The sequence below is a fragment of the Bos javanicus genome, chromosome 7 (assembly GCF_032452875.1).
Source record: "Bos javanicus breed banteng chromosome 7, ARS-OSU_banteng_1.0, whole genome shotgun sequence".
Taxonomy (NCBI): domain Eukaryota; kingdom Metazoa; phylum Chordata; class Mammalia; order Artiodactyla; family Bovidae; genus Bos; species Bos javanicus.
The window spans coordinates 14706227-14732788 of NC_083874.1; the positions used below are offsets into that span (position 1 = coordinate 14706227).

Consider the following 26562-nt stretch of genomic DNA (forward strand, 5'->3'; position numbering starts at 1 on the left):
AGCAACTAAACCACAACATATAGTTCAGTTTTATTTCTTGTGATGAAGATTTTTAAGAACTACTCTCTTAGCAACTTTCAAACACAATACAGTATTAACTATAATCACCGTGCTGTACATGACATTCCTTTGACTTATTTATCTTACAACTGAAAATTTGTACCTTTGACTCTGTTCACTGATTTCATCCACCACTCATTGCCTCTGGCAACCACTTATCTGTTCTCTGCATCTGAGTTTGTTTGTTTGTTTGTTTACGATTCCACATATAAGTAATATTCTGCAGCATCTTTCTCTGTCTGTATATTTACACAATATAAATTTATATATATGAATATATTTATATTGTTATTGTTCAGTTGCTCAGTCATGTCCGACTCTTTGTGATCCCATGGACTGCAGCATGCCAGACTTTCCTGTCTTTCACCATCTCCTGGAGTTTGCTCAAACTCATGTCCATTGAGTCAGTGGTACCATCCAACCATCTCATCCTTTGTTGTCCCCTTCTCCTGCCTTCAATCTTTCCCATCATCTTTTCCAATGAGTCAGCTCTTCACATCAGATGGTCAAAGTTTTGGAGCTTCAACTTCAGCATCAGTCCCTCCAGTGAATATGCAAGGTTAATTTCATTTAGGATTGACTTGTTTAATCTCCTTGCTGTCCAAGGGACTCTCAAAGTCTCCTCCAGCACCACAGTTCAAAAGCAGCAGTTCTTCAGTGCTCAGCTTTCTTTATGGTCCAACTCTCACATCCATACATGACTACTGGAAAAACAATAGCTTTGACTATATGGACCTTTGTTGGTAAAGTAACGTCTCTGCTTTTTAATATGCTTTTTAGGCTTGTCACAGCTTTTCTTCCAAGGAGTAAGCGTCTTTTAATTTCATGGCTACAGTCACCATCTGCAGCGATTTTGGAGCCCAAGAAAATAAAGTCTGTCACTGTTTCCGTTGTTTCCCCATCAATTACCATGAAGTGATTGGATCGGATGCCATGATCTTCATTTTTTGAATGTTGAGTTTTAAGACAGTTTTTTCAGTCTCCTCTTTCACCTTCTTCTTTAGTTCCTCTTTGCATTCTGCCATAAGGGTGATGTCATCTGCATATCTGAGGTTATTGATATTTCTCCTGGCAATGTTTCTCCTAACTTGTGATTCATCTAGCTCAGCATTTCGAATGATGTTCTCTGTATATAAGTTAAGTAAGCAGGGTGACAATATACAGGCTTGATTCCTTTCCCAGTTCTGAACCAGTCTGCTGTTCCATGTTCAGTTCTAACTGTTACTTCTTGACCTGCACATAGATTCCTTAGGATGCAGGTAAGATGGTCTGGTAGTCCCATTTCTTTAAGAATTGTCCACAGTTTGTTATGACCCATACAGTCAAATTTATATATTAATATATACATATATATATAACTTTTCCCCCATACTTCTTGGCTTGTGGGATCTTAGTTCTCCAACCAGGGATCAAACCCATGCCCTGGAATGGAAGTGCCAAGCTCTAACCACTGGACTGCCAGGGAATTCCCCTATATCACATTTTCTTTATCCATTCATCCATTGGTGGAAATTTATGTTGCCTGCTTCCACATGCGGGCTACTGTAAGTAATACTGTAATAAACATGAGGGTATGCATATCTTTTTGAGATAGTGACATCATTTTTTTCAGATAAATATCCAGAAGTAGTTGGATCATATGATAGTCCTATTTTTACTTTTTTGAGGAACTGACATAGAGTTTTCCATAATGGCTCCACTAATTTGCATTCCTACCAACAGGGCTGAAGGGTTCCTTTTCTCCACATTCTCACCAACACTTGTTATCTCTTGCCTTCTTGATAATCATCATTCTAACAGGCATGAGGTGCTATCTCATTGTGGTTTTGGTAAGCATTTCTCTGATGATTAGTGTTGCCCAAGCACCTTTTCACACACCAGTTAGCCATCCGTATGTCTTCTTCGGAAGACTATCTATTCAGATCCTCTGCCTGTTACTGGAAAACCTGCCTCTTGGTGAGTGTCGAGCCCAAAGACACAACCAGGGATCTTTCTCAAAGCAGCAAAATTGGGGACCTTTTATGCTAAGATTTTGTACATATGCATGAAGCGGGTTGAGCAAAGGAGAATTCAGCATAGGATTTGGACAAAGGTTAACAGAGTCCAAGCTTTGAAAGTGAAAGTCGCTCAGTCGTGTCTGATTCTTTGAGACCCATGGACTATATAGTCCATGGAATTCTCCAGGCCAGAGTACTGAAGTGGGTAGCCTATCCCTTCTCCAGCAGATCTTCCTGACCTAGCAGTCAAACTGGAGTCTCCTGCATTGCAGGTGGATTCTTTACCAACTGAGCTATCAGGGAAGCCTAGCCCAAGCTCTAGTTAATTGAAATCAGGAGGATTAGAAAAGATCAACATCATTATTCCTTCAGTTCAGTTCAGTTGTTCAGTTGTGTCCTACTCTTTGCAACCCCATGAACCGCAGCATGCCAGGCCTCCCTGTCCATCACCAACTCCTGGAGTTTACCCAAACTCATGTCCATTGAGTCGGTGATGCCATCCAACCAATCTCATCCTCTGTCATCCCCTTCTCCTCCTGCCCTCAATCTTTCCCAACATCAGGGTCTTTTCAAATAAGTCAGCTCTTCACATCAGGTGGCCAAAGTATTGGAGTTTCAGCTGCAACATCAGTCCTTCCAATGAACACCCAGGACTGATGTCCTTTAGGATGGACTGGTTGGATCTTTGTGCAGTCCAAGGGACTCTCAAGAGTCTTATCCAACACCACAGTTCAAAAGCATCAGTTCTTTGGCACTCAGCTTTCTTTATAGTCCAACTCTCACATCCATACATGACTACTGGAAAAACTATAGCCTTGACTAGACAGATCTTTGTTGACAAAGTAATGTCTCTGCTTTTTAATATGCTGTCTAGGTTGGTCATAACTTTCCTTCCAAGGAGTAAGCATCTTTTAATTTCATGGTACAGCCATGAAAATCACCATCTGCAGTGATTTTGGAGCCCCCCAAAAATAAAGTCAGCCACTGTTGCCACTGTTTCCCCATCTATTTGCCATGAAGTGATGGGACCAGATGCCATGATCTTTGTTTTCTGAATGTTGAGCTTTAAGCCAACTTTTTCACTCTCCTCTTTCACTTTCATCAAGAGGTTCTTTAGTTCTTCTTCACTTTCTGCCATAAGGGTGGTGTCATCTGCATATTTGAGGTTATTAATACATCTCCCGGCAATCTTAATTCCAGCTTGTGCTTCTTCCAGCTCAGCGTTTCTCATGATGTACTCTGCATAGAAGTTAAATAAGCAGGGTGACAATATACAGCCTTGACGTACTCCTTTTCCTATTTGGAACCAGTCTGTTGTTCCATGTCCAGTTCTAACTGTTGCTTCCTGACCTGCATACAGGTTTCTCAAGAGGCAGGTCAGGTGTCTGGTATTCCCATCTCTTTAAGAATTTTCCACAGTTTATTGTGATCCACACAGTCAAAGGCTTTGGCATAGTCATAAAGCAGAAATAGATGTTTTTCTGGAACTCTCTTGCTTTTTCAATGATCCACTGAATGTTGGCAATTTGATCTTAGGGTCTAGTTAATCTGGTGGTTGAGTGCTTGAGGGAGGTTTGATTTTACAAAATGCTTCAAAAAGTGCTTCAGGCTAATCCTTACCACTGAAACAGAACTGAAGTCTTTACAACTAATTTATTACCTTCACTGTTGTTACTTCTCTTGCCTGATAACAGTTGTATGTTTCTCTATCTTTCCTTCCCTTACAATCATTAATTACTGAGACTTGATCAAGGGCAAGCTTGTAGCCAGGTTTAGATCACAAAATGACTCAGGGAAAAAATAAATGGCTTCTCTTATGTCAAAGGGCTTCCCTGGTGGGTTAGACAGTAAAGAATCTGCCTGTAATGCAGGAGACTTGGGTTCAATTCTGGGTTGGGAAGATCCCCTGGAGAGGGGAATGGCTACCCATTCCAGTGTCCTACCTTGGGAAATCCCATGGACAGAGGAGCCTGGTGAGCTACAGTCTCTGGGGTCGCAAAGAGTAGGACATGGCTGAATGACTTTCAGTTTCATTTTTCTTATGTCAAAAAGGTATATTTGGTTCTTTTCCTCCAGGGATCTCTACCCTGTCTGCTTAAAGCCCACTTAAATTTTTTTTTTTAATTTAGCAGTAGCGGGTCTTCCTGGAGAAGGAAATGGCAACCCACTTCAGTATTCTTGCCGGGGAAATCCCATGGACAGAGGAGGCTGGTGGGCTACAGTCCATGGGGTCTCAAGAATTGGACGTGACTGAGCACTTGTCAGCAGCAGCGGGTCTTAGTTTCGGGATCTTCATTCCTTCACACAGTATCTTTCGCTGTCGCACTCAGGCTCAGTTGCCCCAGCATGGGGGGTCTTAGTTCCTCATGCACGCATGCTTGCTGTGTCACTTCAGTCCTGCCCGACTCTTTGCAACCCTATGGACTGTAGCCTGCCGGGCTTCTCTGTCCATGGGACTCTCCAGGCAAGAATACTGGAGTAGGTTGCCATTTCTTTCTCCACTTAAATGCTCAACCAGGATCAGACCTATGTCCCCTGAATGGCTAGGCAGATTCTTAACCACTAGATCACCAGGGAAGTCCCACATGCCCACTTTTTAATCCAATTATCCACATTTCTTTTTACATGGCTACTAGAATATTGAAAAATGTACTTCATGTTTCTGTTGAACAATGCTGCTCTAGATTTTTGTGTGTGTGGTGGAAATTGTTCAGGAAAATAATTTTATATATAGGCATGTTCCTAGGACTTCGCTGGTAGTCCAATGGCTAAGACTCTGAGCTCCCTATGCAGGGGACCCAGGGTGTGATAACCTGGGAACTAGATTCCATATGCCGCAACTAAAGACCTCACGTGCCACAACTATCAATAATAATAAATGAAACAAACCTGCTTGCCATGACTAAAACTCCCACATGATACAACAAAGATCAAAGATCCTGCATGCCACAACTGAGACCCAGTGCAGCCAAATAAATAAAGAAATATTTAAAAAGAGTTTTTTCCAACTGTTGTGTGGTTTTGAAGGGTCAATGATGGCATGCAGGAGGCCAAGAAGGACGCAACAGTGGTGGTGGGGGCTGGACCTCAGAGGGCAGTGGTGGGAGTAAGAATGACAACAGCAGTAACAATTCACAGTAAAGTGGTAGTTGCTGTGTTTTAAGTATTTTGCATGTTAATTTCATTCTTCTCCGAAGCCCTAGGAAGTAGGAACAATTACTACCCCATTTGGCAGATGAAGAAACTGAGGTACAGAAAAGCAAGATCATCTGTTTAAGACACCTGGTTGCAGCCTATGCCCCTATGGGGACATGAGGACAATTACGGACAGATTAGTAGGTGGACTGAGAGATCCCGGGAAGGGAGACAATGAAGCCTGGGTATGGGGGAGCCAAGGGCATGGAAGGAAAAGCCAGTGGTGGTGAAAGACAGGATCAATTAAGGGTGCACCAAACCTGGGGAGCCTGGAGGACCTCCAAGCGGGGATACAAGTGGCAACTGGATGCTGGGTGGGGACAGACACCAGGTGGACAGCTGAGGTTGTGGCTATACTTGCATGAAATGGGGGTGACGGGAAGGAATTGAGGGTCACAGTAAATCACTGCCCTCCTCCAGGCAGAAACTGTTGCAGGAAGGGGGACCCCTTCCAGGGCCCAAGAATGGGCTCTTGTCTAACACTTGGAAATGAATTATCTGAGGAGACACATGTGGTGACAAAGTAGAAGACTTTATTGGCAAGGCGCACCCAGGCAGAGAGCAGCAGGGTAAGGGAACCCAGGAGAAGTGCTCTACCACATGGCTCGAAGTCTCACGTTTTATGGTGATGGGGTTAGTTTCCGAGTTGTCTCTGGCCAGTCATCTTGCTTGGCCTGTATTTGATCTGACTCAGGGTCCTTCCTGGTGGTTTGAATCTCTCAGTCAAGAGGGACTTTAGCGCAAAGGATCATCGGAGGTTGGTAGGACATATGATGGACTGGCATCTCCTCCCTCCTTTTGGCTCCTCCGGAATTCTCCTGGTTAGTTTTGCCGGCAGCGTTGTAGTCTTTATTGGAATTTCCTGTTGTGAGACCATGCATGCAAGTGGTTATCATCCTGCCTGGCCAAGGTGGGCAGTTTCCATCAACAGTGGTGGCCGTGGTGGAAGGGGGTCCAGGGAGGAAATCAAACAGAAGGGGGTCACCTGTGGCCACCCCAGTCAGTCTGCCCCCAAGAGGCTATAAACTCTCCTTGCATTCCACAAGTTGCTTGAGCACCTATGTAAGCCAGGCCCATGTTGAGTGTTGAGGAGTCAGCAGTGACCAAGATGGACAGAGATGTCTTCCCTCGTGGTGTGGTAGGGACAGTGGATATAACTTAATATGAATTATATATAAATAGAAGATCAGTGCTTTGGTCTGAAAGTTTGTGTCCCCCCTCCCAAATTCATATTTTGAAATCCAACTTCCTTATGTGAAGTTATTAGGAGGTGGGGCCTTTGGGAATTGATTGGGGTTAGATGAGGATTTGAGGGTACAGCCCCCATAATTAGATTAATGCCCTTATGAAGAGGAAGAGAAACAAGGTATTTCTTTCTGTGTGCAATGCACCAAGGAAAGGCCATGTGAGGACGTAACCAGGAACAGGGACTTCACCAAGACCCCTGCAGTGCTGGCACCCTGATCTTGGACTTCCACCATCCAGAATTATGTGAAATAAACGGCTGGGAATTCCCTGGTGGTCCAGTGGATATGAATCTGCCTGCCAATGCAGGGGACAGGAGTTCTACCACTGGTCCAGGGAGAGCCCACATGCCATGGAGCAACTAAGCCCGTGGGCCACAACTACTGAGAGCCTGCATGCTGCAACTACTGAAGCCCATTAAGCCCTTGGGCCTAGAGTCCGTGCTCTGCAACAAGAGAAGCTACTGCCAGTGAAGCAGCAATGAAGACCCAGTGCAACCATTAATAAATAAATGTCTAAACATTTTTTAAAAAGAAAGAAATGTCTGTTACATAATCCGCCCAGGCTGCCCTATTTATTATAGCAGCCCCAGCTTACTCAGACAATCAGTTTATGATAACTGCTCTGGAAAAAAAAAAAAATATATATATATATATATATATATGTAGCAGGGAAGGGAGAAGGGTCCCAAGGGCAGGGATGGGGTGGAATTTTGAAGATGGTCACACTGCAGTTATGAGATATGAATAAAATCCTGAAGGAGGCTGAGAGAGCCATGCAGACATCTCAGGGAACAGAGGTGTAGGCAGAGGCAACAGCAGGTGCAAAGGTCCTGAGGTGGGATGGTACCTATTGAATTTGAGAAAGGAGGCAGGTCTTCACATCACACAGCCTTGTCCAGATCCTTCATCCAACTTCCTTCAGCTGGCTGGGGACACAGCCCTTGAGCTGGCCACTAGAGGCCACCCTCTCTGTGGTTTCCAGGGTCACTACACCCATTCTGCCTGTGAGGTCACGAATGGCTTTCGCTGAGCCCTAACTGTGCCTCAAATGCCACGCTAAGCGCTTTAGAGAGATGAACTCAGCTGTCTTCCAAACGTTCCTCTGAGTTAGATGCATTGAAAACATTTATTGCAGTTTTATTGAGTATAAGTGACACATAACAAACCACACACTTTTAACGTGCACAATCCGTTGAGCTGGAAGCAATCACCATAATCAAGATATTAATACTAAACAAATCCTAGTTCTTTTTTTTAATCCCTCCCTCCCACGTCTCCGCACCCAACCCCCAGGCAACCACTATAGATGAGGTTGCATTTTCTAGAGTTTAAATAGAACCATAGAGTACATACTTTTTAAATTTTTGGTCTGGCGTCTTTCCCTCAGTAAAATTAGGAAGATTCATTTGTGTTGTATTTTCGAGCGCCTTTTTGCTCCTGGGGAAACTGAAGCACGTAGAGATGTGGCTTGAAGGGGGATTTTGGTGAATTGGTGTCACGCACAGATTGGGGCCCCGGTGGAGGCGGGTCCTGGGTGCGCAGCTCTCGGAGGGGCGCTCTGATCCCTCGAGGGACGCGGGCAGGTGCAAACGGCATAAGGGGCCCCGCCTCGCGGGCAGGGGGTAGTCAGTCCCTCAGCGCCTGGAGGAGGCGGGGCCGGGGCCGGGCAGGGGCGGGGTCGAAACCCGGGGCGGGGCGGGACCAGGGCGGGGCATCCCGGCTCTGGGGCCTCCGATAAGTAGCTGCAGGGGCTCGGTCGCGCCTGGGCGCTGCGATAAGGCGGGCGGCGGTGAGGGTCGCGTGGCGCTGCCGGGAGGCTCCGCGTCAGGAGGCTCCAGCGCCGCCACCCGGGACCGGGGCCGGGGACCCAGGCTGGGGGCCGGGCCGGGGCGGGGCGTCCGGCCGTGTCACGCCCGCCTCCCTCCCGGGGCCAGGGCCGCTAAAATGGCGGCGGCGGCGGCGATAGCGTCCCGCACCGGGCCCGGGGGCCTGGTCGCCGCGCCGGGGCCCCACTAGCACTTTCCTGGGCGTCCGCGTCCCGGCCGCGTCCTGGCCTCTGGGGCGCTCGCACGCGGCCCCCGGGGCCCTCGGTCCGCCCTCCCGGCGCGCCCATGAACTCCGTGTCGCCGGCCGCCGCTCAGTACCGGAGCGGGAGTCCGGAGGACGCGCGCCGCCCGGAGGGCCGCAGGCCGCGGGGACCCCGAACCCCGGACCCCCACGGCCTGGGGCCCTCCGGAGCTAGCGGCCCCGCTCTTGCATCGCCCGGGACCGGCCCCGGAGAGCCGGACGAAGTGGACAAGTTTAAGGCGAAGTTCCTGACCGCTTGGAACAACGTCAAGTACGGTGAGGAGGGGGCGGGGCCCGGGGCTTCGATTCTGACGTGAGAGCGAGCTTTAGTTCAGGCGGGCAGGGCTAGGAAGTCGGTGGGAGTCTAGGAGAGCCAGGACCCTATCGTTGCCAAGTATTCCACCCTTTGTTCCCCTCCTGTGAGTCACCTGTGGGTCGTCTCCCGCCCTGCCCAGCCCAGGGCGGGCCGCTGGCTGGCAGGTCCAAAGGGGAATGTGTTTTAAAGTCTCAGTCGACTCCTCAGTGTGACCTAGGACAAGGGTTTTTTGTTTCCCTGTGCCTCCATTTTCCTCCTCTGTAAAATGGGTACAATAATCAGACCTGCTTTGATTCATCCTGAAATTAGTAGCAGACATGCGTGTGGCTTCCCAGGTGCCGCAGTTGGTAAAGAATCTGCCTGCCAGTGCAGGAGACTCAAGGGACATTGGTTCACTCCCTCGGTGGGGAAGATCCCCTGGAGGAGGAAACAGGCAATCCACTTCCATGTTCTTGCCTGGAGAATCCCATGGACAGAGGAGCCTGGCAGGTTACAGTCCATAACTGTGGTGGTATAGTGTTGTCCATACACTGTATATACAGCTGGGGTGGTATAGTGTTGTACATGACTGAGCATGCACAGGCAGCACATGTGGCTGTTACCAGGGGCCCCGCCTCCATCTGAGAGGAATGTAGCACGGATGCCCCAAGAGCCTACCCTGACATAAGAACTAGGAGAGTCCCCGTGTCACACATGGGGGCACGTAAGCGCTGTTGCTGTCCTGTTAGGGTGTGTGTCTGCCAAGCAAGTGCTTCATCTTGCTGGGGGCTGCCCTGTGTCCCCCCAGGTTGGGCAGTCAAAAGCCGGACCAGCTTTAGCAAGATCTCCAGTGTCCATCTCTGTGGCCGCCGCTACCGCTTCGAGGGCGAGGGTGAGCTGGTGGCCCCTGACTAGGGTTGGAGGAGGCCCCAAAGGGGTGTTTCTGGTGGCTAACAAGCCTGCTCTTGCAGGTGACATCCAGCGTTTCCAGCGGGACTTTGTATCTCGCCTATGGCTCACATACCGCCGGGACTTCCCACCCCTTGCGGGAGGCAGCCTGACCTCAGACTGTGGCTGGGGGTGCATGTTACGAAGTGGGCAGATGATGCTGGCTCAGGGCCTTCTGCTTCATTTCCTGCCCAGAGGTGAGCGGTGGTGGAGGGGGAAGGGCACAGTAAGAGTAGAGCGCCAACCCCAGGTCAGCAGTGTTAACAATGGTTTGTAAACCAAGAATTTCAAGGCCTGTTAGAATTGTGTGTAAAGTTAAATTTGGGGGTGGAGTGAGAGTTGTTTATAAAATAAGTTTAAGGGTGCTTCTCTGGTGGCTTAGACGACGGTAAAGAATCCACCTGCAAAGTGGGAGATGTGGGTTTGGTCCCGGATTGGGAAGATCCCCTGGAGAAGGGACTGGCTATGCACTCTGGTATTCTTGCCTGGAGAATTCTGTGGACAGAGGAGCCCAGCAGGCCCCAGTCCATGGGGTCGTGAACAGCTGGAGATGACTGAGCGACTTTCACTCACTCCTGGTGGCCCAGGGGTTAAGACTCTGTGCTTCCATTGCAGGGAGCTAGGTTCAATCCCTGGTCAGGGAACTAAGCTCCCGCATGGCATCAGTGCAGCCAAAATGTAAAAAATAATAGTTAAGTTTAAGGAATGTGAAGAGTGTAGTTAAACACGAAGGTTTCTAATGGAGCATCAGTGTTGTGTGTGAATCATGGGAACTGCCCCACCCCCCATGCCATCGCCATTTGACTATTTGCTGCATCCCTACCAGACTGGACGTGGTGCCAGGGCGCAGGCCTGGGCCCCTCCGAGCCGCCGGGGTTGGGCTCTCCCAGCCGACGCCGGGGGCCTGCGCGGTGGCTGCCTCCGCGCTGGGCCCAGGCCCCTGAGCTGGAGCAGGAGCGCCGGCACCGGCAGATCGTGTCCTGGTTCGCTGACCACCCCCGGGCCCCCTTCGGCCTACACCGGCTGGTGGAGCTGGGGCAGGGCTCAGGCAAGAAGGCAGGCGACTGGTATGGGCCGTCTCTGGTGGCACACATACTCAGGTGAGGGCCGCGGCAGGGGGCACGGGAGCCCCTGGGTGCCCCCCGGGGAACTCAGGCCTTTCCTCCCATCCCCAGGAAAGCGGTGGAGAGCTGCTCAGAGGTCACCCGCCTGGTGGTGTACGTCTCTCAGGACTGCACAGGTAAGGGACTGGGGGCTGAGGTCACGGGGTTCTCACCCTGAGCCAGTCACTGCCTCACCCGCCTATTAGGACCCACTTTCTTCAGAGGCTGAAACAAGTTCTGCAGCAGAGGGGCCCTTGGAAAGGACTGGAGGCCCACACCCGGCAGCGGGGGCGCTGCTCAGCATCCCTTCATTCTCTCTGGAATCAGGAGAGGAGGCTTTAGGGGCTTCTCTGAGTAATAGAATAAAGGACAGAAGGAATTCCTCTCTCAGGTCCAACTCACTCTTTTTTTAAAAAGAATGACTATTTTTGGCTGCAGTGGTTCATTGTTGCTGTGGGTGGGCTTTTCTCTAGCTGTGGTGAGCAGGGGCTACTCTCTCTTACTCTCTAGTGGTGCATGGGCTTCCCATTGCTGTGGCTTCTCTTGTTGCAGAGCACAGGCTGCAGGCACTCAAGATTACGTAGTTGTGGCGCATGGGCTTAGTTCCCTCGGTATGTGGAATCTGCCCAGGCCAGGGACCAAACCTATGTCTGCATTGGCAGGCAGATTCTTACACAGGACTGCCAGGAAGTCCCCAACTCACTTTTACTTTGTAAACAGTGCTAACGCATACGAAAGTCAGGTCTCCTCTGCCTCACAAGGTTTTCATGAGGATTAAGTGAGTCAGTGATAAACGTAACTCTTAGGGGCTTCCCTGGTGGCTCAGTGTGCTAAAGAACCCGCCTGCCAATGCAGGAGAGATGGGTTTGATCCCTGATCCAGGAAGATCCCACATGCCACAGAGCAACTAAGCTCATGCGCCACAACTACTGAGCCTGTGCTCCAGAACCAGAACTATCGAGCCTAGGGGTCACAGCTACTGAAGCCCTCACTCTGGAGCCCGTGCTCCACAACAAGAGAAGCCGCTGGCGATGAGAAACCTGTGCACACAACTAGAGAGTAGCCCCTGCTCTTTGCAGGCAGAGAAAAGCCAGAGCAGCAATGAAGACCCAGCACAACCAAAAATAAATAAAATTTTTAAATTTAAAAAAAAAGGAACTTTTAGAACAGAGCTTCTCATATAGTAAGTATTCACTGAATATTAGCTCTCATTGAGTGAAAGTTGCTCAGTTGTGTTTGACTCTTTGACTGATTCTCTACACCAGAATACTGGAGTTGGTACCCTTTCCCTTCTCCAGGGGATCTTCCCAACCCAGGGATCGAATCCAGGTCTCCTGCTTTGCAGGCGGATTCTTTACCAGCTGAGCCACAAGGGAGGCCTGAGAATACTGGGGTGGATAGCCTATCCCATCTCCAGCGGATCTTCCCAACTCAGGAATCGAACTGGGTTCTCCTGCATTGCAGGTGGATTCTTTACCAACTGAGCTATCAGGGAAACCCCCCTCATTGTTATGCCCTCCCAATCAGTTTATAAAGGGAGCTTTTGTGGATTGATATCAAGGAATCTACAGATCCTATACATTTTAATGAAAAAATATAGATGTTTGGGGCAAGGTGTAATTTTTCACAGAGAGCCTGTTTCTTAGCCTGTTAGGGCTGGTATAACGAAAATATCATAGGCCAGGGAATTCCCTGGTGGTCCGGTGGTTAGGTGCTTTCACTGCTGGGACCTGGTTTTGGTCCCTGGTTAGGGAACTGTGATGCCACAAGCTACACAGCATAGCCAACAAAACAAAAAAAGCACCCACAGGCTGGGTGGCTTGTAAACAAGATCTTTATCTTTTATAATTCTGGAGGCTGGGAAGTCCAGGATCAAGGCACTGGCTGGGGGTCTGTTGGGGGCCTACTTCCTGGTTTGTTTCTCTGTATCTTCAGGCAGCAAAATGGGCAAGCATGCTCTCTGGGGTCCCTTTTACCGGGGCAGTGATGTCACTCATGACCTCATCACCTCCCACTTCCTCATTCCATCACTTCCGGGGGGTGGGGGGTGGGGGTTAGAATTTCAACATATGAAATGGGGGATGGGGGCGGGGGAGGGTGCTTCCCAGGTGGTGCTAGTGGTAAAGAACCTGCCTGCCAATGCAGGAGATGTTTAAGAGATGCGGGTTCCATCCCTGGGTGAGGAAGATCCCCTGGAGGAGGGCATGGCAACCCACTCCAGTATTCTTGCCTGGAGAACCCCCTGGACAGAGAAGCCTAGCAGGCTACTGTCCATGGGTTTGGACATAGGTGGACATGACTGAGACATTCAGACCATTGCAGCTCTTGTCTCCAGGAAAGATTAAATGTACTTTTCTGGGAGTCAGGAGGGGGTTACATAGCCACGAGGGAGATGACAGGAAAGCAGAGACCAGCGGATGAAACTTGAGGGACACACAGGGACATCCAGCTGACTGACGAACTGCTTGGTGCTCCCATTTCCATCTCGGCAAACCCAGGTGCCGAGGAGGGGAAGACTGGTCAGGCCCGGGCTTGGGCAGGCACTCTGGGCTGTGGGGAAAGCTCTTCACCTCCCTCTTGGCTTTACACTCCTTGTCATAATCTCAGGACCTCAGTTGCCCTCTGAGGCAACTGAAATGGAGGTGTCCATACCTGCCTGGCGTGCCTGGGATTGTCTGAGGGAGTTTGGGGTGGAGGGTGGGGAATGCTGGAAAGCTTTTCTGCCAGCAACAGGAGTGTCATCCAGGGAGGTTGCTCAGGTGAGGTTGGGCCCCAAGGATGGAGGTTCATACAATGAGACTTGGAAGGCGGGCGAGAACGTGACCTGCTGCCCTGTCCTTGCAGTATACAAAGCGGACGTGGCACGCCTGGTGGCCCGGCCAGACCCCACGGCTGAATGGAAGTCCGTGGTCATCCTGGTACCAGTGCGGCTTGGTGGAGAAACTCTCAACCCCGTGTACGTGCCCTGCGTGAAGGTAGGTTCTGCCAGGCTCCCCCGTGCCTCCCCGCACAGCCCCCCTCACTGGAGCCCTGCAGACATTTTCAGCTTGGGTTAGGGGTTTATGCTTCCTTTGTCTCTTCGTTGGATTATCCAGTAGTTATGAAGCAGCTGTTTTGTGCCAAAAGCCCTTTCAGCTGCTGAGGACTCAAAGGTGAACAGGCAGCAGTTCATGCCCTCTGGGAACTGACATTCTAGTGGGGGAGTGACAGGCAGTAGGTGTGGGACCCGGTTGACAGCTGTGGCATTGCAACTCGCACGCTAAAGGAACCAAAACTAACATGGTGAAGGGCAGGTGGGGGTGGCTGCCCAGCCTCGGAAAGCCCCTCTCTGGCCAGAAGCAGATGAGAAGCCAGGGGAGTAGGTGTCCAGGCAGAAGGAACAGCTAGGCTGCAAAGACCGCAGTGTGTTTACACTCAGAACAAAGGCCAGCGATCTCCCCACAGCCCACAAGGCCCTCTACCATCTGCCCACACTCTCCACCTCACTTCACTCTGCCCCAGCCACACAGGCCTCTTTTCTGTTCTCAGAAAACACCTGCCTCAGGGCCTTTGCACTTTCCATTCCTATCACTTGGCGTGCTCTTTCCCAAAACGATTTCTGAATTCCCTTAACTGTTTGCTGAAACATCATCTCTCACTGAGGTCTTTCCTGACTCCCCCTGCTTAACACTGCAAAGCCTTCTTCCCTCTTTTTATTCTCCAGAGAGCTGCCACCTTCTGACACATGACAGATCTTACTCCTCTTGTTCTTCCTTCTCCCACACTAGAACATAAGCTCCATGGGGACAGGGTTTTGTCTGTCTTGGTCACTGCCACCCCCCAGGGCCCCGGCTTGGGTTTGCACACATTGGGCCTTTGTCTTTTTTTTAATGATTTTATTTATCTGTTTTTGGCTGTGCTGGGTCTTTGTTGCTGAACAGGTTTTTCTCTAGTTGTGGCGAGCCAGGGCTACTCTTTGTTGGGGTGTGCAGGTTTGTTATTGCAATGGCTTCTTGTTGGGGAGCACAGGCTGTAGGGCACGGGCTTCAGCAGTTGCAGCTCCCAGGCTCTAGAACACAGGCTCAGTAGTTGTGGCGTATGGGCTTAGTTGCTCTGTGGCATGGGGGGGGGGTCTTCCCCGAGGAGGGATCCAGCCCATGTCTCCTGCATTGGTGAGCGGGCTCTTTACCACTGAGCCACCAGTAAAGAAGCTCTGGGGTTTTGCGAGGCATTTGGGTGCCTGACAGCACCTGCTCTGGGCCCTCACTCCACCCCCTTTCCTTCCCGCAGGAGCTCCTTCGTTCAGAGCTGTGCCTGGGCATTATGGGCGGCAAGCCCCGCCACTCGCTGTACTTCATCGGCTACCAGGGTAGGCCCACACCATGCTGCTCCGTGGCATCCCCCCACCCCCCTTTCCACCGCCACCCCCACCTCACATGTCCTCCCCACAGATGACTTCCTGCTCTACCTGGACCCGCACTACTGCCAGCCCACCGTGGATGTCAGCCAGGCCGACTTCCCCCTGGAGGTGAGCGAGCTGGGATCCCCAGGGTGGGGTTGGAGGCGTGTGGAGGGAACCCGCTAAGCCTCCCTCGTCTATCCACCCCAGTCCTTCCACTGCACCTCACCCCGCAAGATGGCCTTTGCCAAGATGGACCCGAGCTGTACCGTGGGTTTCTATGCTGGAGACAGAAAGGAGTTTGAGACGCTCTGCTCAGAGCTGACCAGGGTGAGCCGGGTGTGCTGGGGGCTGGGGGGGCAAGGGCAGGTCTACAGCAGAAGAGGAACAGAGGCCATGAGGCCAGCAGACCTGGCCATGTTGTCAGGATTATTATCCTGCAGGAGCCCTACAGTGTTTTTCAGCTTGGGTTAGGTCTGATTAGCAAAAAGCGTCATGAAATGAAAAATTTAAGGGAACAGCTGCTCCCCAGAGGCTGAAGTGGCAGGACCTGCCTTGTCCTTTGGTTCTGTTGTTCTATCGGGGATTTACCCTTACGGTAGCAAGAAATGACCACCAGCTTCTCTGGGTGTGTGCATGTCCTCAGTCATGTCTGACTCTTTGCAACCCCATGGACTGTAGCCTGCCAGGCTCCTCTGTGTATGGGATTTCCCAGGCAAGAATACTGGAGAGGATTGCAATTTCCTTCTCCAGGGGATCTTCCCAACCCAGGGAACCTGGGATTCTTTATTGCTGAGCCACCAGGGGAGCTGCCCCCCACTATCTAGTTCAGTGGAAAGAGCCCCATGTTCTTAGCAGAGAGAAAATCCCAGGGCTGTGGTTCATTGGTTGCACAAGGTCACATGTTCATTACTGAGCCAATCACTGTAGCCAGAGCACAGACGGTGCTGATTGGCTGCTCTGCGTCACTGCGCTGGAGGGGTGGAAGTTGAGTTCAGGAAGCACCTGGTTAAGTATGGCTGTTAATTGTATCTACTTGGATAATTACCATGGCTTCGGGACTGAGCTGCTCGCTCTCCTCCCAACAGGTCCTCAGCTCCTCCTCAGCCACAGAACGATACCCCATGTTCACCCTGGTCGAGGGCCACGCTCAGGACCACAGCCTGGATGACCTCTGCTCCCCGCCCTCCCAGCAAACACTGCGGCTCCCTCGCAGTGGCCGGCTCCTCAAGGCTAAACGCCCAAGCTCTGAGGACTTTGTGTTTTTATAAAGGGAGGGAATAAGGGAGAAGACACAACCCTATTTATTTTTTAATTTATGTCATGTTAGGTGTGGGAGCTTGAACTCCCCCCTGACAAGTGCAGCTGAGAGAGACCAGTCCAGGAAGCCTCCGGGCTGGGGCCGTTCAGCCAGGAACAGAGCCCGCACACCTGCCTCCCACCAGCTGGGCCCTCTTCATGGGGCAGGGAGGGAGGCCCCCGGGCACCCACTCAGGGCCTGACTCCGTACTGTAGTTTGCACTGGACCGTCCATGCCCCTCACTGGTCACAAAGCCCCTATCCTGCCAAGAGCTGGTGGGAGCGAGGAGGGGCCGTGGCTGCTGGGGGCTAATAAAGCCGTTTGACTTGACTGTGGCTATTGCTGGGCCCAGCATTTGAGGGTGGCTTGCGGGGAGGTTTCCTGAGTCATCTGGGGAAGCTTGTTGAGTAGGCCTCAGCTTCCACATCTCTAAGATGGGAAGACTCCCTAGCCTACAGGTAGATGCGAGGGTCCATACAGTTGATAAGAAGGGAAGGGGCCCCTGCAGGCTCCCTTGAGCTCAGTGGCTGCTCTTGGGCCCCTGCTGCTTCCTCCGTTGTCGGCCCAGCTGCCGGAAGTGCAGCCGTTTGGGGTTGAGGCCAAAGGCCTGCAGTCTCTGGCGGCTGAACTCACGTCCCCCAAGTGTCACTGTGGGGCCCAGGAGACGGGCCTTCTTGCCCCTCTTCCGCCTCTGGGGGGCCAGCTTCTCCGTGGGTGTCACAGGATCTGCCTCTTCCTCTGCTGGGGTGCTCTCAGGCTGGGACCGCTTGCCACAGGCCCCATCAGGTGCTACCAGCTGTCCTGATGAGCCAGCTCTGTCTCTCTGTGGCTTCCCTGTGGCTTCCGTGGGCATCTCTGCCCTGGAGGAGGAAAAGTCATGAATCAGCCCAGGCCGGTCACAATTTTTATAGGCCGGTTTTTATAGATGAGAAAAGGGGCAGCTCAGAGAAGTGGCCAGAACAATTTGGGGGCCTGCCTGCACTCAAACATGGGTCTGATACCACACTGGGATTTTTCTACTCTGAAGCTGGAGTGGGTGGATAGATGCTCTTGATCACTTAGCCTGCGCCTACACTAAGCTCTTCACACAAACTAACTCATTTTAGCTTTATGTCAGCTCTGTGAGCACTCCTGATTTATAAATCAGGAAATAACAGGCATAGTAACAGTAACAAGAGCTAATAGCTATCCAGCATTTATTGTTTTAAGCACTTTACATGAATCGATTTATGTAATCTTCAAAAAAAGAAAAACCCAGCAAGAAGTGAGCCATCTGTATCTCCATTTTGCAAATGAGGAAACAGGCCCAGAGAGGGAAAATGACTTGCCCAACATCATACAGCTATGGCCCAGCCAAGACCCGATGCCCAGGTATTGGAAAGGAAACCCTACCCCCAGGGTCATGTGACAAACAGCTGACAAAGCATGACTCAAACCCTGGGCCTGACAGGGCTCCGAAGCCCACCTCTCCACCAGCCATACTCACTCCTCTGGGCAGAGTGACTTGAAGATCTGCTGTTTTTTCCATACGTTCCGGGCCTTCTGGCTGTACACCCTCTTGTCCTGCAGTTCTTCCTGCTCCGACCTGCCGGCCCCCAGCGGACATGTCTGTTGCTGGGTGGTCTCAATGGGGCCCATGCTTGCCTGCCAGCCTGCTTGCCCCTCCTCCCGGGGCACCCAGCCCAGCCCCACCCCATCACCTGTACATGCAGGTCTTCTTCAGGGAGCACCACCGATTCAGCTCCTTGTCATCGGCAGCGAGGATCTGCAAGGGAAGGGAGGGTGGGGTCCTGCTAGTGAGCCCCAGGGGGCCCTGACTCAGCCTTAGTCAGCTCATGGGTCAAGGCAAGGTAATGCTAGTTCCACCGGGCAGCAGTGTCCCGATGGTGAGGAAGAACTGATTTCTGCAGAGGCCAATGGAGGTTTTTTTGTTGGGGGCATCAGATGGGGAAACAGGCCCAGAGAAGGGGATCCTTACCCCAAGTCACATGGCCAGGAAATGGCTAATGTCAGATTACAATCTGGGCCCTGACCGGTATATTGTGGTCCCAGCAGACTCAAACCAGGGGAGGGGTCTCCGTGCCAATGACCAGCTTTGCTAATACAGATGAGACCCAGGTTCCCAACCTTAAGACCTTAAGTCTCCTCACTTATGAGTTGGGCAACCCTCTCAGAACCTACTGGAAGGTTATCAGGATGAGGAAGTGAATACAGATGGTATAAGCTCAATCATCATTGGCTATTTTTACTGCCAAGCATCCACAGCCATCATGGCTAGGGCACAGTGACATTCAAAGCACATTTGTTTCACATCCACAGTCATAAGGTGGGGCTGTTATAAGGCCCATTTTACAGATGGGGAAACCAAGTTACAGAGCCTTAAGTCATACGTCCAAGGTTATACAGCTGGTGAGTAGCCCAGTCAAGATTTCAACTGGTGCCAAGTCTTAATGGCCGCGCTGCTGCCAATATACAGAATTAAAACTGATATTTACTGGGGCTTCCTGTGGACAGCACTGTTTGAGCCCCTGCTTCACAGAAACCTTTGTGGCAGGCGATATTACTAGTATTATCATTAGCACTGTTGGTCCTGGTGTTTTGGAGATAAAGAAATAAATAGGCTGTGTCACAGCATGCCCAGTTCTGGGCATCCCCGCTTGCTTCTGGGGTACCCCGGGGTCCCACCTCCTCAGTGCTTAGTCCAAAGTCGCAGGGCACCACCGTGCGGTACTTGAAGCGACACGGCAGGTCATCAATGATGTCCTCGTAGTCCAGCCGGTAATACTCATCCAGGTACTCCTCGAATGTCTTGTCCCCTAAGTGGGGACAGAGCCAGGCTGTCGGGGTGTGCTGGGCCCAGCGAGCCCCTGCCCACCCACCGGCACCCGCCTGGGCCTCACCAGGGTCAAACACAGGCTTCTCCTGTCCCACAGCCGTGGCGAAGGGCGACTTCCGCTTCTTCTTGCCCAACGAAGGGGCCTCTCGCTGCTTCTTCCGGGGCTGGCTGGGGTCATAGTCGGCGTCCATCTGCCAGGACACATAGGTCAGGCCTGCCAGGGGACCCTCTGAGGCGCCCCCCGCAGGTTCCCATGCCCAGGGCACCTACATTGAAGTCGGGGTCCTCGCAGTGTGGCTCCTGTTGGCTCCAAGCTCCACCTTGCTCCGGCCCAGCCCACGTGTCCCAGTTCCAGTCGTCTGGTTCAGGCCAGACAGGCAGGGGGTGAACAGGGGATCAGTAGGCCAAGCACCCCCACCCCCAGCCCGGTACCCCAAGTGACCTCACCTTCCAGCCCTTCTTCTTCCTCAAACTGCGGCTTCTCCTCCTCCATGGCGCCATAGTACTCGTCCCCGAAGCACTTCTACAGGGTCGGGGCCGGGAGGGTCAGCAGAGCCCATTCCCCACCAGACACTGGTGCTCCTGCACCTTCTGTGGCTCCCCAGCACCGCCCCCCAGGACCCAGCTCCTGATGTGGGGAGAACCCTGTGTGTCTAGGTCCCTGTACCCCCACTTCATGGCTCATCTTGCCCCATCGACCTTCCCGCTCTCTGCCCCCCTGTTCCACTGGCTAGGAAAGGCAAATATTGCTAACTGTGCCACTTATAAACACCTACTACATGCCCAACACTGGGCTGTGTCTCACTGCATTCTCACAAGCACCCCAGAAGACAGAAACTACTAACAAACACAGAACCTGAAGCTCAGGATTAAGAAGCTCCTAGAAAGTGAAGGTTTAACTTCAACTACACAGCACCTACCCACTCCACTTTTCACCTGGCCCATCTACTCATCCTTACTCTCCCTTCCATGAACCCCCAGGCTGAGTCTGGGTCCACTTTTTGGTGCCCAGGGTCCCCACTGCGGCTCCCATCCAGGCCTCACTGCCTGTTTCCATGGACTGAACCTGTGTTCCCCCTCCCAATACAACAATCAACACTAATGGCTCGATAAATGTGTTTAAAGAAAATATAGCAGCCCATGGTTCCTTGAGCATTTACCAAGCTAATTAGCATTTAGTATTTCTCACAGCCCTGAGGGAAATGCTGCAGTTTGGACCCACTTTACAGACAAGAGACACAGGATTAGAGAGGTCAGGTCACTTCTCTGAGCCAGAAAAGGACTGCTTGCTCCAGAGCCACACTCGGAGCACTCGGCTGCACAGCCAGGCTGGGGCTCTGGGGATGCACCTGCATGAGCTGGTCGTGCCGGGCAGGGTCGAAGTCACCCTCCAGGTCCTGCTCTTCAAAGCCCAGCGTCTCGTTGCCCGTGACTTGCCGCAGCCTCTCCAGCTTGGCCAGGATCTCCTTCCTCTTCAGGTTCTTCAGCTGCTTGAGTTCCTCCTGCTTCCTCGCTTTCTCCTGCAGGCGGCAGGTCAGAGGATGTCAGCAACACCCCCAACCCCTGCAGGCTGCACGTCCCCCCAAAGGCCACCCTGAGAGCCACTCACCCTCTTCTTCCGCTCCCGTGTCTCCTCTCTCTTCTCCTTCCTGCGCTCGTCCTTTCGGCGCACGGAGGAGGCGATGCTCCGAGGGTAGGTCTTGACCTGTGGGCACCAGAGATGATTCTGGGTTCCTTCCCTGGCCTGGGACCCTCTAGCCAGGTCCTCCCCAGCCCCCAGCCCCCAGCCCCCGGCCCGGCTACCCACCGAGGCAGAGTCTGGCTCCTCAAAGCGGAAGTTGTATTTGAGCTCAAAGTCCTCCTGCTTCTTCAGAAACAGTTCGCCCTCGTCTGAGGAATCGTCCACAGCCAGCTGGACCGGGGGACCAGGGACCCTGAGGGATGAGATGGGGTGGGGCTGGGGGGTCAGCAGAGCTCCTGCACGCCTATGTACCAGCGTGTTCACACATTTAATCCTCACAAGAACGCTCTGCTAGGGAGCCACTGTTACCCCATTTTACTGATGTGGAAACCGAGGCATGAAAGTCCAAGAGCAGGGCCCCCTGGCTTCAGAGCCCACACTCTGGGTCTCCCTCAAGAAAGGCCAATTCTGGGGACTTCCCTGGTGGTCCAGTGGTTAAGGCCTGCGCTTCCAGTGCAAGGGGGCACAGGTTCAACCCCTGGTCAGGAAACTAAGATCCTGCATACCATGTGGTGCAGCCCCCAAAAAAGGGCTAACTCAGCTGTTGGTGTTCAGTCGCTAAGCTGTGTCTGATTCTTTGCGACCTCATGGTCACAAAGCCAGGCTCCTCTGTCCTCCACTGTCTCCTGGAGTTTGCTCAAATTTATGTCCATTGAGTTAGTGATGTCATTCAACCATCTCTTCCTCTGTCGTCCCCTTCTCCTCCTGCCTTCAATCTTTCCAACCATCAGGGTCTTTTCCAATGAGTTGGCTCTTCACATCAGGTGGGCAAAGTATTGGAGTTTCACCTTCAGCATCAGTCCTTCCAGTGAATATTCAGGGTTGATTTCCTTTAGGATTGACTGCTTTGATCTCCTTGCTGTCCAAGAGACTCTCAAGAGTCTTCTCCAGCACCCTAGGCGATCTTCCCGACCCAAGGAAATGTGTCCTGCACTGGCAGGCGGATTCTTTACCACTGAGCCACCAGGGAAGTCCCTAATTCTGTTACTGCTGCTGCTGCTGCTAAGTCGCTTCAGTCGTGTCCGACTCTGTGCAACCCCACAGACGGCAGCCCACAAGGCTCCCGTCCCTGGGATTCTCCAGGCAAGAACACTGGAGTGGGTGCCGTTTCCTCCTCCAGATTCTGTCACCGTCTGTGTGATAAAGTGAACACCCAGCGCCTTTTCCTTTCTGGCCAGTGCTGCCTCCAGGCCCCTGGGGGACAGGGGCCCTCACCTTTCCTCCTCTTCGTCTTCCTCCTCCTCGTCTTCCTCCTCCCCTTCTTCCTCATAGCGTTTATTGAGGATGTAATCTCGCAGGAAGCGCTCCCCCTCGTCCAGCTCTGGGTTGTTCCAGAATTCCCTGAGGTGAGTCTAGGGGTGAAGGGTGTGTGATAAGACCCAGGTGAAGGACTCAGGGTCAGCGAAGCAGGAGGGTGGGGCCGTGGATTGTGGGCAGCCAGTGGATGTAAGTGACTGCAGCTTCACGGCCAGTCTATGAAGTAAGTGCCATAATCCCCATGTTATAGAAGCTGAGGCCCAGAGATGCAGGGCCCCCATCCTCAAAGGATGTGCTCCTGGGGACTCCTCTGGGGGTCCAGTGGTCAAGACTCCACGCTTCCACTGTAGGGGGCACGGGTTCGATCCCTGGTTGGGGAACTTAAGATCCCAAAGGCCGCACGGTGCAAGGGAAAAAAAAGGAACAGACGAAGTGCTCCTGGCTGGCCACTCAAGGGTGAGTTTCCAGGAAAAGGCTGGATGGAGGCAGACCGGGAAGTTTAGGGGGTCAGTAGCCACGGATGGGAACTCACTCACCAGTTCTTTCAGGGTGTCGGGGTTCTGAATCTCCTTCTGCCCCTTCAGCCACTCAATGTAGTCAGCATCCTCCTGGGCCTGAGGGATGGCCAGCGATGAGGATCTGCCGGACACTCCTGGTGCCCCCTCTCCGCCACCACCCCCCGCCCCACTGGGACCCGGCACCTACCTTCTCCTCTTTGCTTTTAGCACGTTTCTGCAGCAACCCGGAGCCACCTTCCTCAGCGCTGTCTTCATCCTCACTGTCCTCCACAAACGCCCGGAAGCTGCCCAAGCAAGAAAACAAGCCTCAGGATGGGTGCACTGGCCCTGCCCACTGATCCAAAGATGAGCCCTATCTACTAATAAGCCCTGAGCTCCTCCTGACCAGCCCAGAGCAGTGCTGTGACATACAGCCCATGATCAACCCCATTTCACAGATACAGAAACTGAGGCCCAGAGAACAGAAAATGACAGGCCCAAGGGCACACAAGTGCCCATTAAGTGGGCACATTAAGTGACAGAGCTGTATTTGAACCTGGGCCTGCCAACCTCAGAGCCTCAACTCTCTTCCACTTGGCAGCTCAGCCGGCTCCAGGGCTCACCTTTCCTTCAGCTGTTTCTGTTCTTCCACGTAACTCTTCGACGAGCTCTGCTGCAGAGAGAGTGACAGGGGCCTCAGACCCTGCCATGGGCCCCTTAGCCCCCGAACCCTCCCACCCAGCCTCCATCCCACACACCTGGAGTCTCTGATTGGAGGTTTCCCCATCTGAATTCTCCTCATCGACATATTTGCTGGGCAAAGAAGGATGAAGGTTTCAGAACAGACTTCCCCGGGCCTGTCTGTCACTGTGGGGTAGGGGGCTCTTAAGAGCAACAGCTGGGGCCTCCCTGGTGGCTCAGTGGTAAAGAATCTGCCTTCCAATGCAGGAGGAGACATAGGTTCGATCCCTGATCCAGGAAGATCCCACATGCCTTGGAGCAACTGAGCCCTTACGCCACAATTATTGAGCACATGCTCTAGAGCCTGGGAACCACTACTGAGCCCACATGTTGAAACTATTGAAGCCCAGATGCCCTAGAGCCCGTGCTCCACAACAAGAGAAACCTCAGCAATAAGCCCACACACCACAACTAGAGCGTGGCCCCTGCTTGCCGCAACTAAAGCAAAGCCCCTGCAGCAATGAAGACCCAGCACAGCCAAAAACTAATAAATAAATAAAAATGATTAAAAGAGACAAAAATTCAAAAACAGAGCACCAGCTGGGGGGTGGGGACAGTGGGATGCAGGCAGGTCATCAAGCCTCCTGCTCTCTGAGGTTCCCCCAACTCTGGTGGGTCATTGGCTTCTTCCCACCCCCACCCCTAAGTCCCCCATGTGTCCACCTGCCCTGGGAAGGTGGAAGCAGAGGAGTTAGGCTGTCTCCTCACCCTCCTTTCTCCAGGATAACCTTCCTCTCGTAGTCCTTCAGGTACATGGGTTGCACCTTCTTTCGCTTCTCAGCTGCTGGCTCCTCTTCACTGTCTGAGGACGATGCTACAGGGCCACCAAAAGACGTCTGTCATCACCCACACCCACAACCCCCTTCCTCCCCCAGGCAGAGAATAACTGCTGGACCAGAATCAGATGGAGGTTTCAAATCCCCGCGCCACCAGTTCCCAGCTATCAAATAGGCATCACACTTGCTACTACCTGGTAATAGCTGATAGTGATCACTCAGTGAGTAATTCACACTCAGAACAGTGCCAGACACACAGCCATTATTAGTGACAACAGTTGATAACCCTGGACACTCTTGGCTGATTAGTAATCAGTTTTTTTTCTTTTGGTTGTGCTGCATGGCATATGGGATCTTAGTTGCCCCACCAGGGATGGAAGTGCAGAGTCTTAACCTCTGGACGACAAAGGAAGTCCCTCTGCTAATCAGTTCTGACTTGTAGATGAAAAAAAAGTGAAAGTGTTAGTTGCTCAGTTGTGTCCAACTCTCTGCACCCTATGGACTGTAGCTTGCCAGACTCCTCTGTCCATGGGATTTCCCAGGCAATAATACTGGAGTGGGTATCCATTCCCTTCTCCAGGGGATCTTCCTGACCCAAGGATTGAACCCAGGTCTTCTGCACTGCAGGCAGACTCTTGACTTTCTGAGCCACCATGGAAAGATTAAATAGCCACAACAGCTTCTAAAGCCATGAGGACCCAGGGTCCCATGAGAAGCAGCCCCAGACCTGTTCGCTGATAGAAGGTGGCATCTTTCTGATAAATGCGGGGGTCCTTCTTCTTCAACAAGGAGAGAGTCCTATAAAAGTCACGCTCTTGCTGGGGGTCAAATTCCTAGAGCAGAAAAAGGGGGTGGGGACAGATTTCAGAAGGGGGCTCTGATGGGGGCAGTAAGCAACAGGGGCAGGAGGGCTGAGAGGGTGTGGGAATTAGGGTGTAGGGAGGGGTACAGGTTAGAAGATGGCAGAATCCAGCTGGGTAGAGGCAGGTGGGGGGAGGGCTGGAGGGCTGGATCTGAGTGGAAGGCAGGGTCAAATGGGTGGGAGAGGGGACCCCGTGGGGGTGGACCACACATGAGTAGAGAACAGGAAGCAAAAAAAGGTAGCAGGCAAGGGGGTGGTGGTGCTTCCTGGAATCAATAAGGGATGGATGATACAGGGGCAGGTGGGCAGAGAAGGCATATGAAAAACAGAGAGGAAGGGCTGGATGGCTCAGTGAGTCTGGGAAGATCAGGGCTGGTGTGGGGAAAAGCTGGGTGCTCCACGGGGCAGAGGGATGCCCCATTTTGGGAACAGAGGCAGACAGGGAGAAATGGTTAGACTGTCAGGGATGAAGGCGCGATGGGGTTGGAGGTTAGCTGCCCCCTGTAAGTCCGGGCCAGGATGAGACAGGGCTCTTGGACATCTCCCGCAACTCCAAGACGGAGGCGAAGAAGCTCACCACGTGCTCGTCGCTGGAATCAGACTCGGAGCTGGAGTCGCTGCTGCTGTGCCGGTCCCCGTAGCGATCTTTCACTGTGGGACAAAGATGCGAGCCCCCCACCCAGGTGAGCCTGGGGGACCAGATCAAACCCCACCTGCGGACCGCCCGACACGCGCCGGCCCCCCACGCGCATGCGCCCCGCACTCACGCCGCTGCAGCTCCTCTCGCTCACGGTAGCGGCCGTACCTCGCCGCGAACGCCGCGTTCACCCGCAGGGGCGACGACCCGCGCGGCTCCGGCATGGCTGCTCTCCAACCTACTGCGCACGCGTCAGGAAAGCACGGCCTCCCTGGAGGTGGGGCTACGCACAGTTGACTTTAAATAGGGGCGGAGCCTCCTGGGCCGCACGTAACCTTGCCCCCAGCCCTTCCGGGATCCCTGGCCCTGAGACCGCTGTCCCCGCCCACAAGTCACGCCTCTGCGGGGAAGGCTGCAGCCACCGCCCATCCCACTCCCCCACCCTCTGGGCTCCAGGCACCCAGCTGACATCTGGGGGCCCTTTCTCCACTCGCGGTTTCCTGCCTCCCTTCCGTTCCGACAGCGTAAACCGCTGCCCCACCCAGCTCACTTACCCCTGCCGCCCTGGGAATTACCACTCTCTCCCCTCCTCCAAAGCATCCACGATCCTCGACCCCCAGGGCCC

The 26562-nt window shown here is 52.7% G+C and overlaps 2 protein-coding genes and 1 long non-coding RNA gene across 4 annotated transcripts; 1 reads left to right on the forward strand and 2 right to left on the reverse strand.

Annotated features, from left to right (window-relative positions):
* Positions 1 to 5765: 5765 nt before the first annotated feature.
* Positions 5766 to 7941, reverse strand: LOC133250663 (uncharacterized). The gene is made up of 2 exons (XR_009737371.1): positions 7853 to 7941; positions 5766 to 6114 (listed from the first exon to the last, which is right to left on the reverse strand). It is a non-coding gene; the product is annotated as an uncharacterized LOC133250663 (long non-coding RNA).
* A 669-nt stretch (positions 7942 to 8610) lies between these two features.
* ATG4D (autophagy related 4D cysteine peptidase) lies at positions 8611 to 16920 on the forward strand. Its single transcript, XM_061422134.1, has 10 exons — positions 8611 to 8842; positions 9670 to 9753; positions 9833 to 10006; positions 10636 to 10909; positions 10985 to 11049; positions 13757 to 13887; positions 15182 to 15260; positions 15343 to 15419; positions 15501 to 15620; positions 16379 to 16920. Exons 1-10 carry the CDS (start codon positions 8611 to 8613, stop codon positions 16559 to 16561), a joined length of 1419 nt encoding a protein of 472 aa, XP_061278118.1. The 3' UTR covers positions 16562 to 16920.
* KRI1 (KRI1 homolog) lies at positions 16579 to 26195 on the reverse strand. 2 transcript variants are annotated; one of them, XM_061422131.1, is made up of 19 exons: positions 26068 to 26195; positions 25878 to 25951; positions 25166 to 25271; positions 24371 to 24476; positions 23680 to 23734; positions 23545 to 23591; positions 23130 to 23226; positions 22961 to 23038; positions 22383 to 22519; positions 21234 to 21360; positions 21036 to 21131; positions 20776 to 20946; positions 19874 to 19949; positions 19697 to 19785; positions 19491 to 19617; positions 19276 to 19406; positions 18291 to 18355; positions 18077 to 18175; positions 16579 to 17450 (listed from the first exon to the last, which is right to left on the reverse strand). In XM_061422131.1, the coding sequence occupies exons 1-19, from the start codon at positions 26159 to 26161 to the stop codon at positions 17111 to 17113; spliced, it is 2115 nt and encodes a 704-aa protein (XP_061278115.1). In that variant the 5' UTR covers positions 26162 to 26195; the 3' UTR covers positions 16579 to 17110. The 2 variants fall into 2 exon arrangements, with proteins under 2 accessions (XP_061278115.1, XP_061278114.1); XM_061422130.1 differs by having other exon boundaries at positions 23545 to 23594.
* Positions 26196 to 26562: the final 367 nt, after the last annotated feature.

Coding starts and splice junctions, on each gene's coding strand:
- ATG4D (XM_061422134.1), top strand. CDS start 8,611: ATGAACTCCGTGTCGCCGGCCGCCGCTCAGTACCGGAGCGGGAGTCCG. Junction 11,050..13,756: donor CGTCTCTCAGGACTGCACAG/GTAAGGGACTGG, acceptor CTGTCCTTGCAG/TATACAAAGCGGACGTGGCA. Junction 15,261..15,342: donor GTACTTCATCGGCTACCAGG/GTAGGCCCACAC, acceptor TCCTCCCCACAG/ATGACTTCCTGCTCTACCTG.
- KRI1 (XM_061422130.1), bottom strand. CDS start 26,161: ATGCCGGAGCCGCGCGGGTCGTCGCCCCTGCGGGTGAACGCGGCGTTC. Junction 24,477..25,165: donor CACCTTCTATCAGCGAACAG/GTCTGGGGCTGC, acceptor GTGGCCCTGTAG/CATCGTCCTCAGACAGTGAA. Junction 19,950..20,775: donor GGCACGACCAGCTCATGCAG/GTGCATCCCCAG, acceptor CCGACCCTGTAG/AAGTGCTTCGGGGACGAGTA.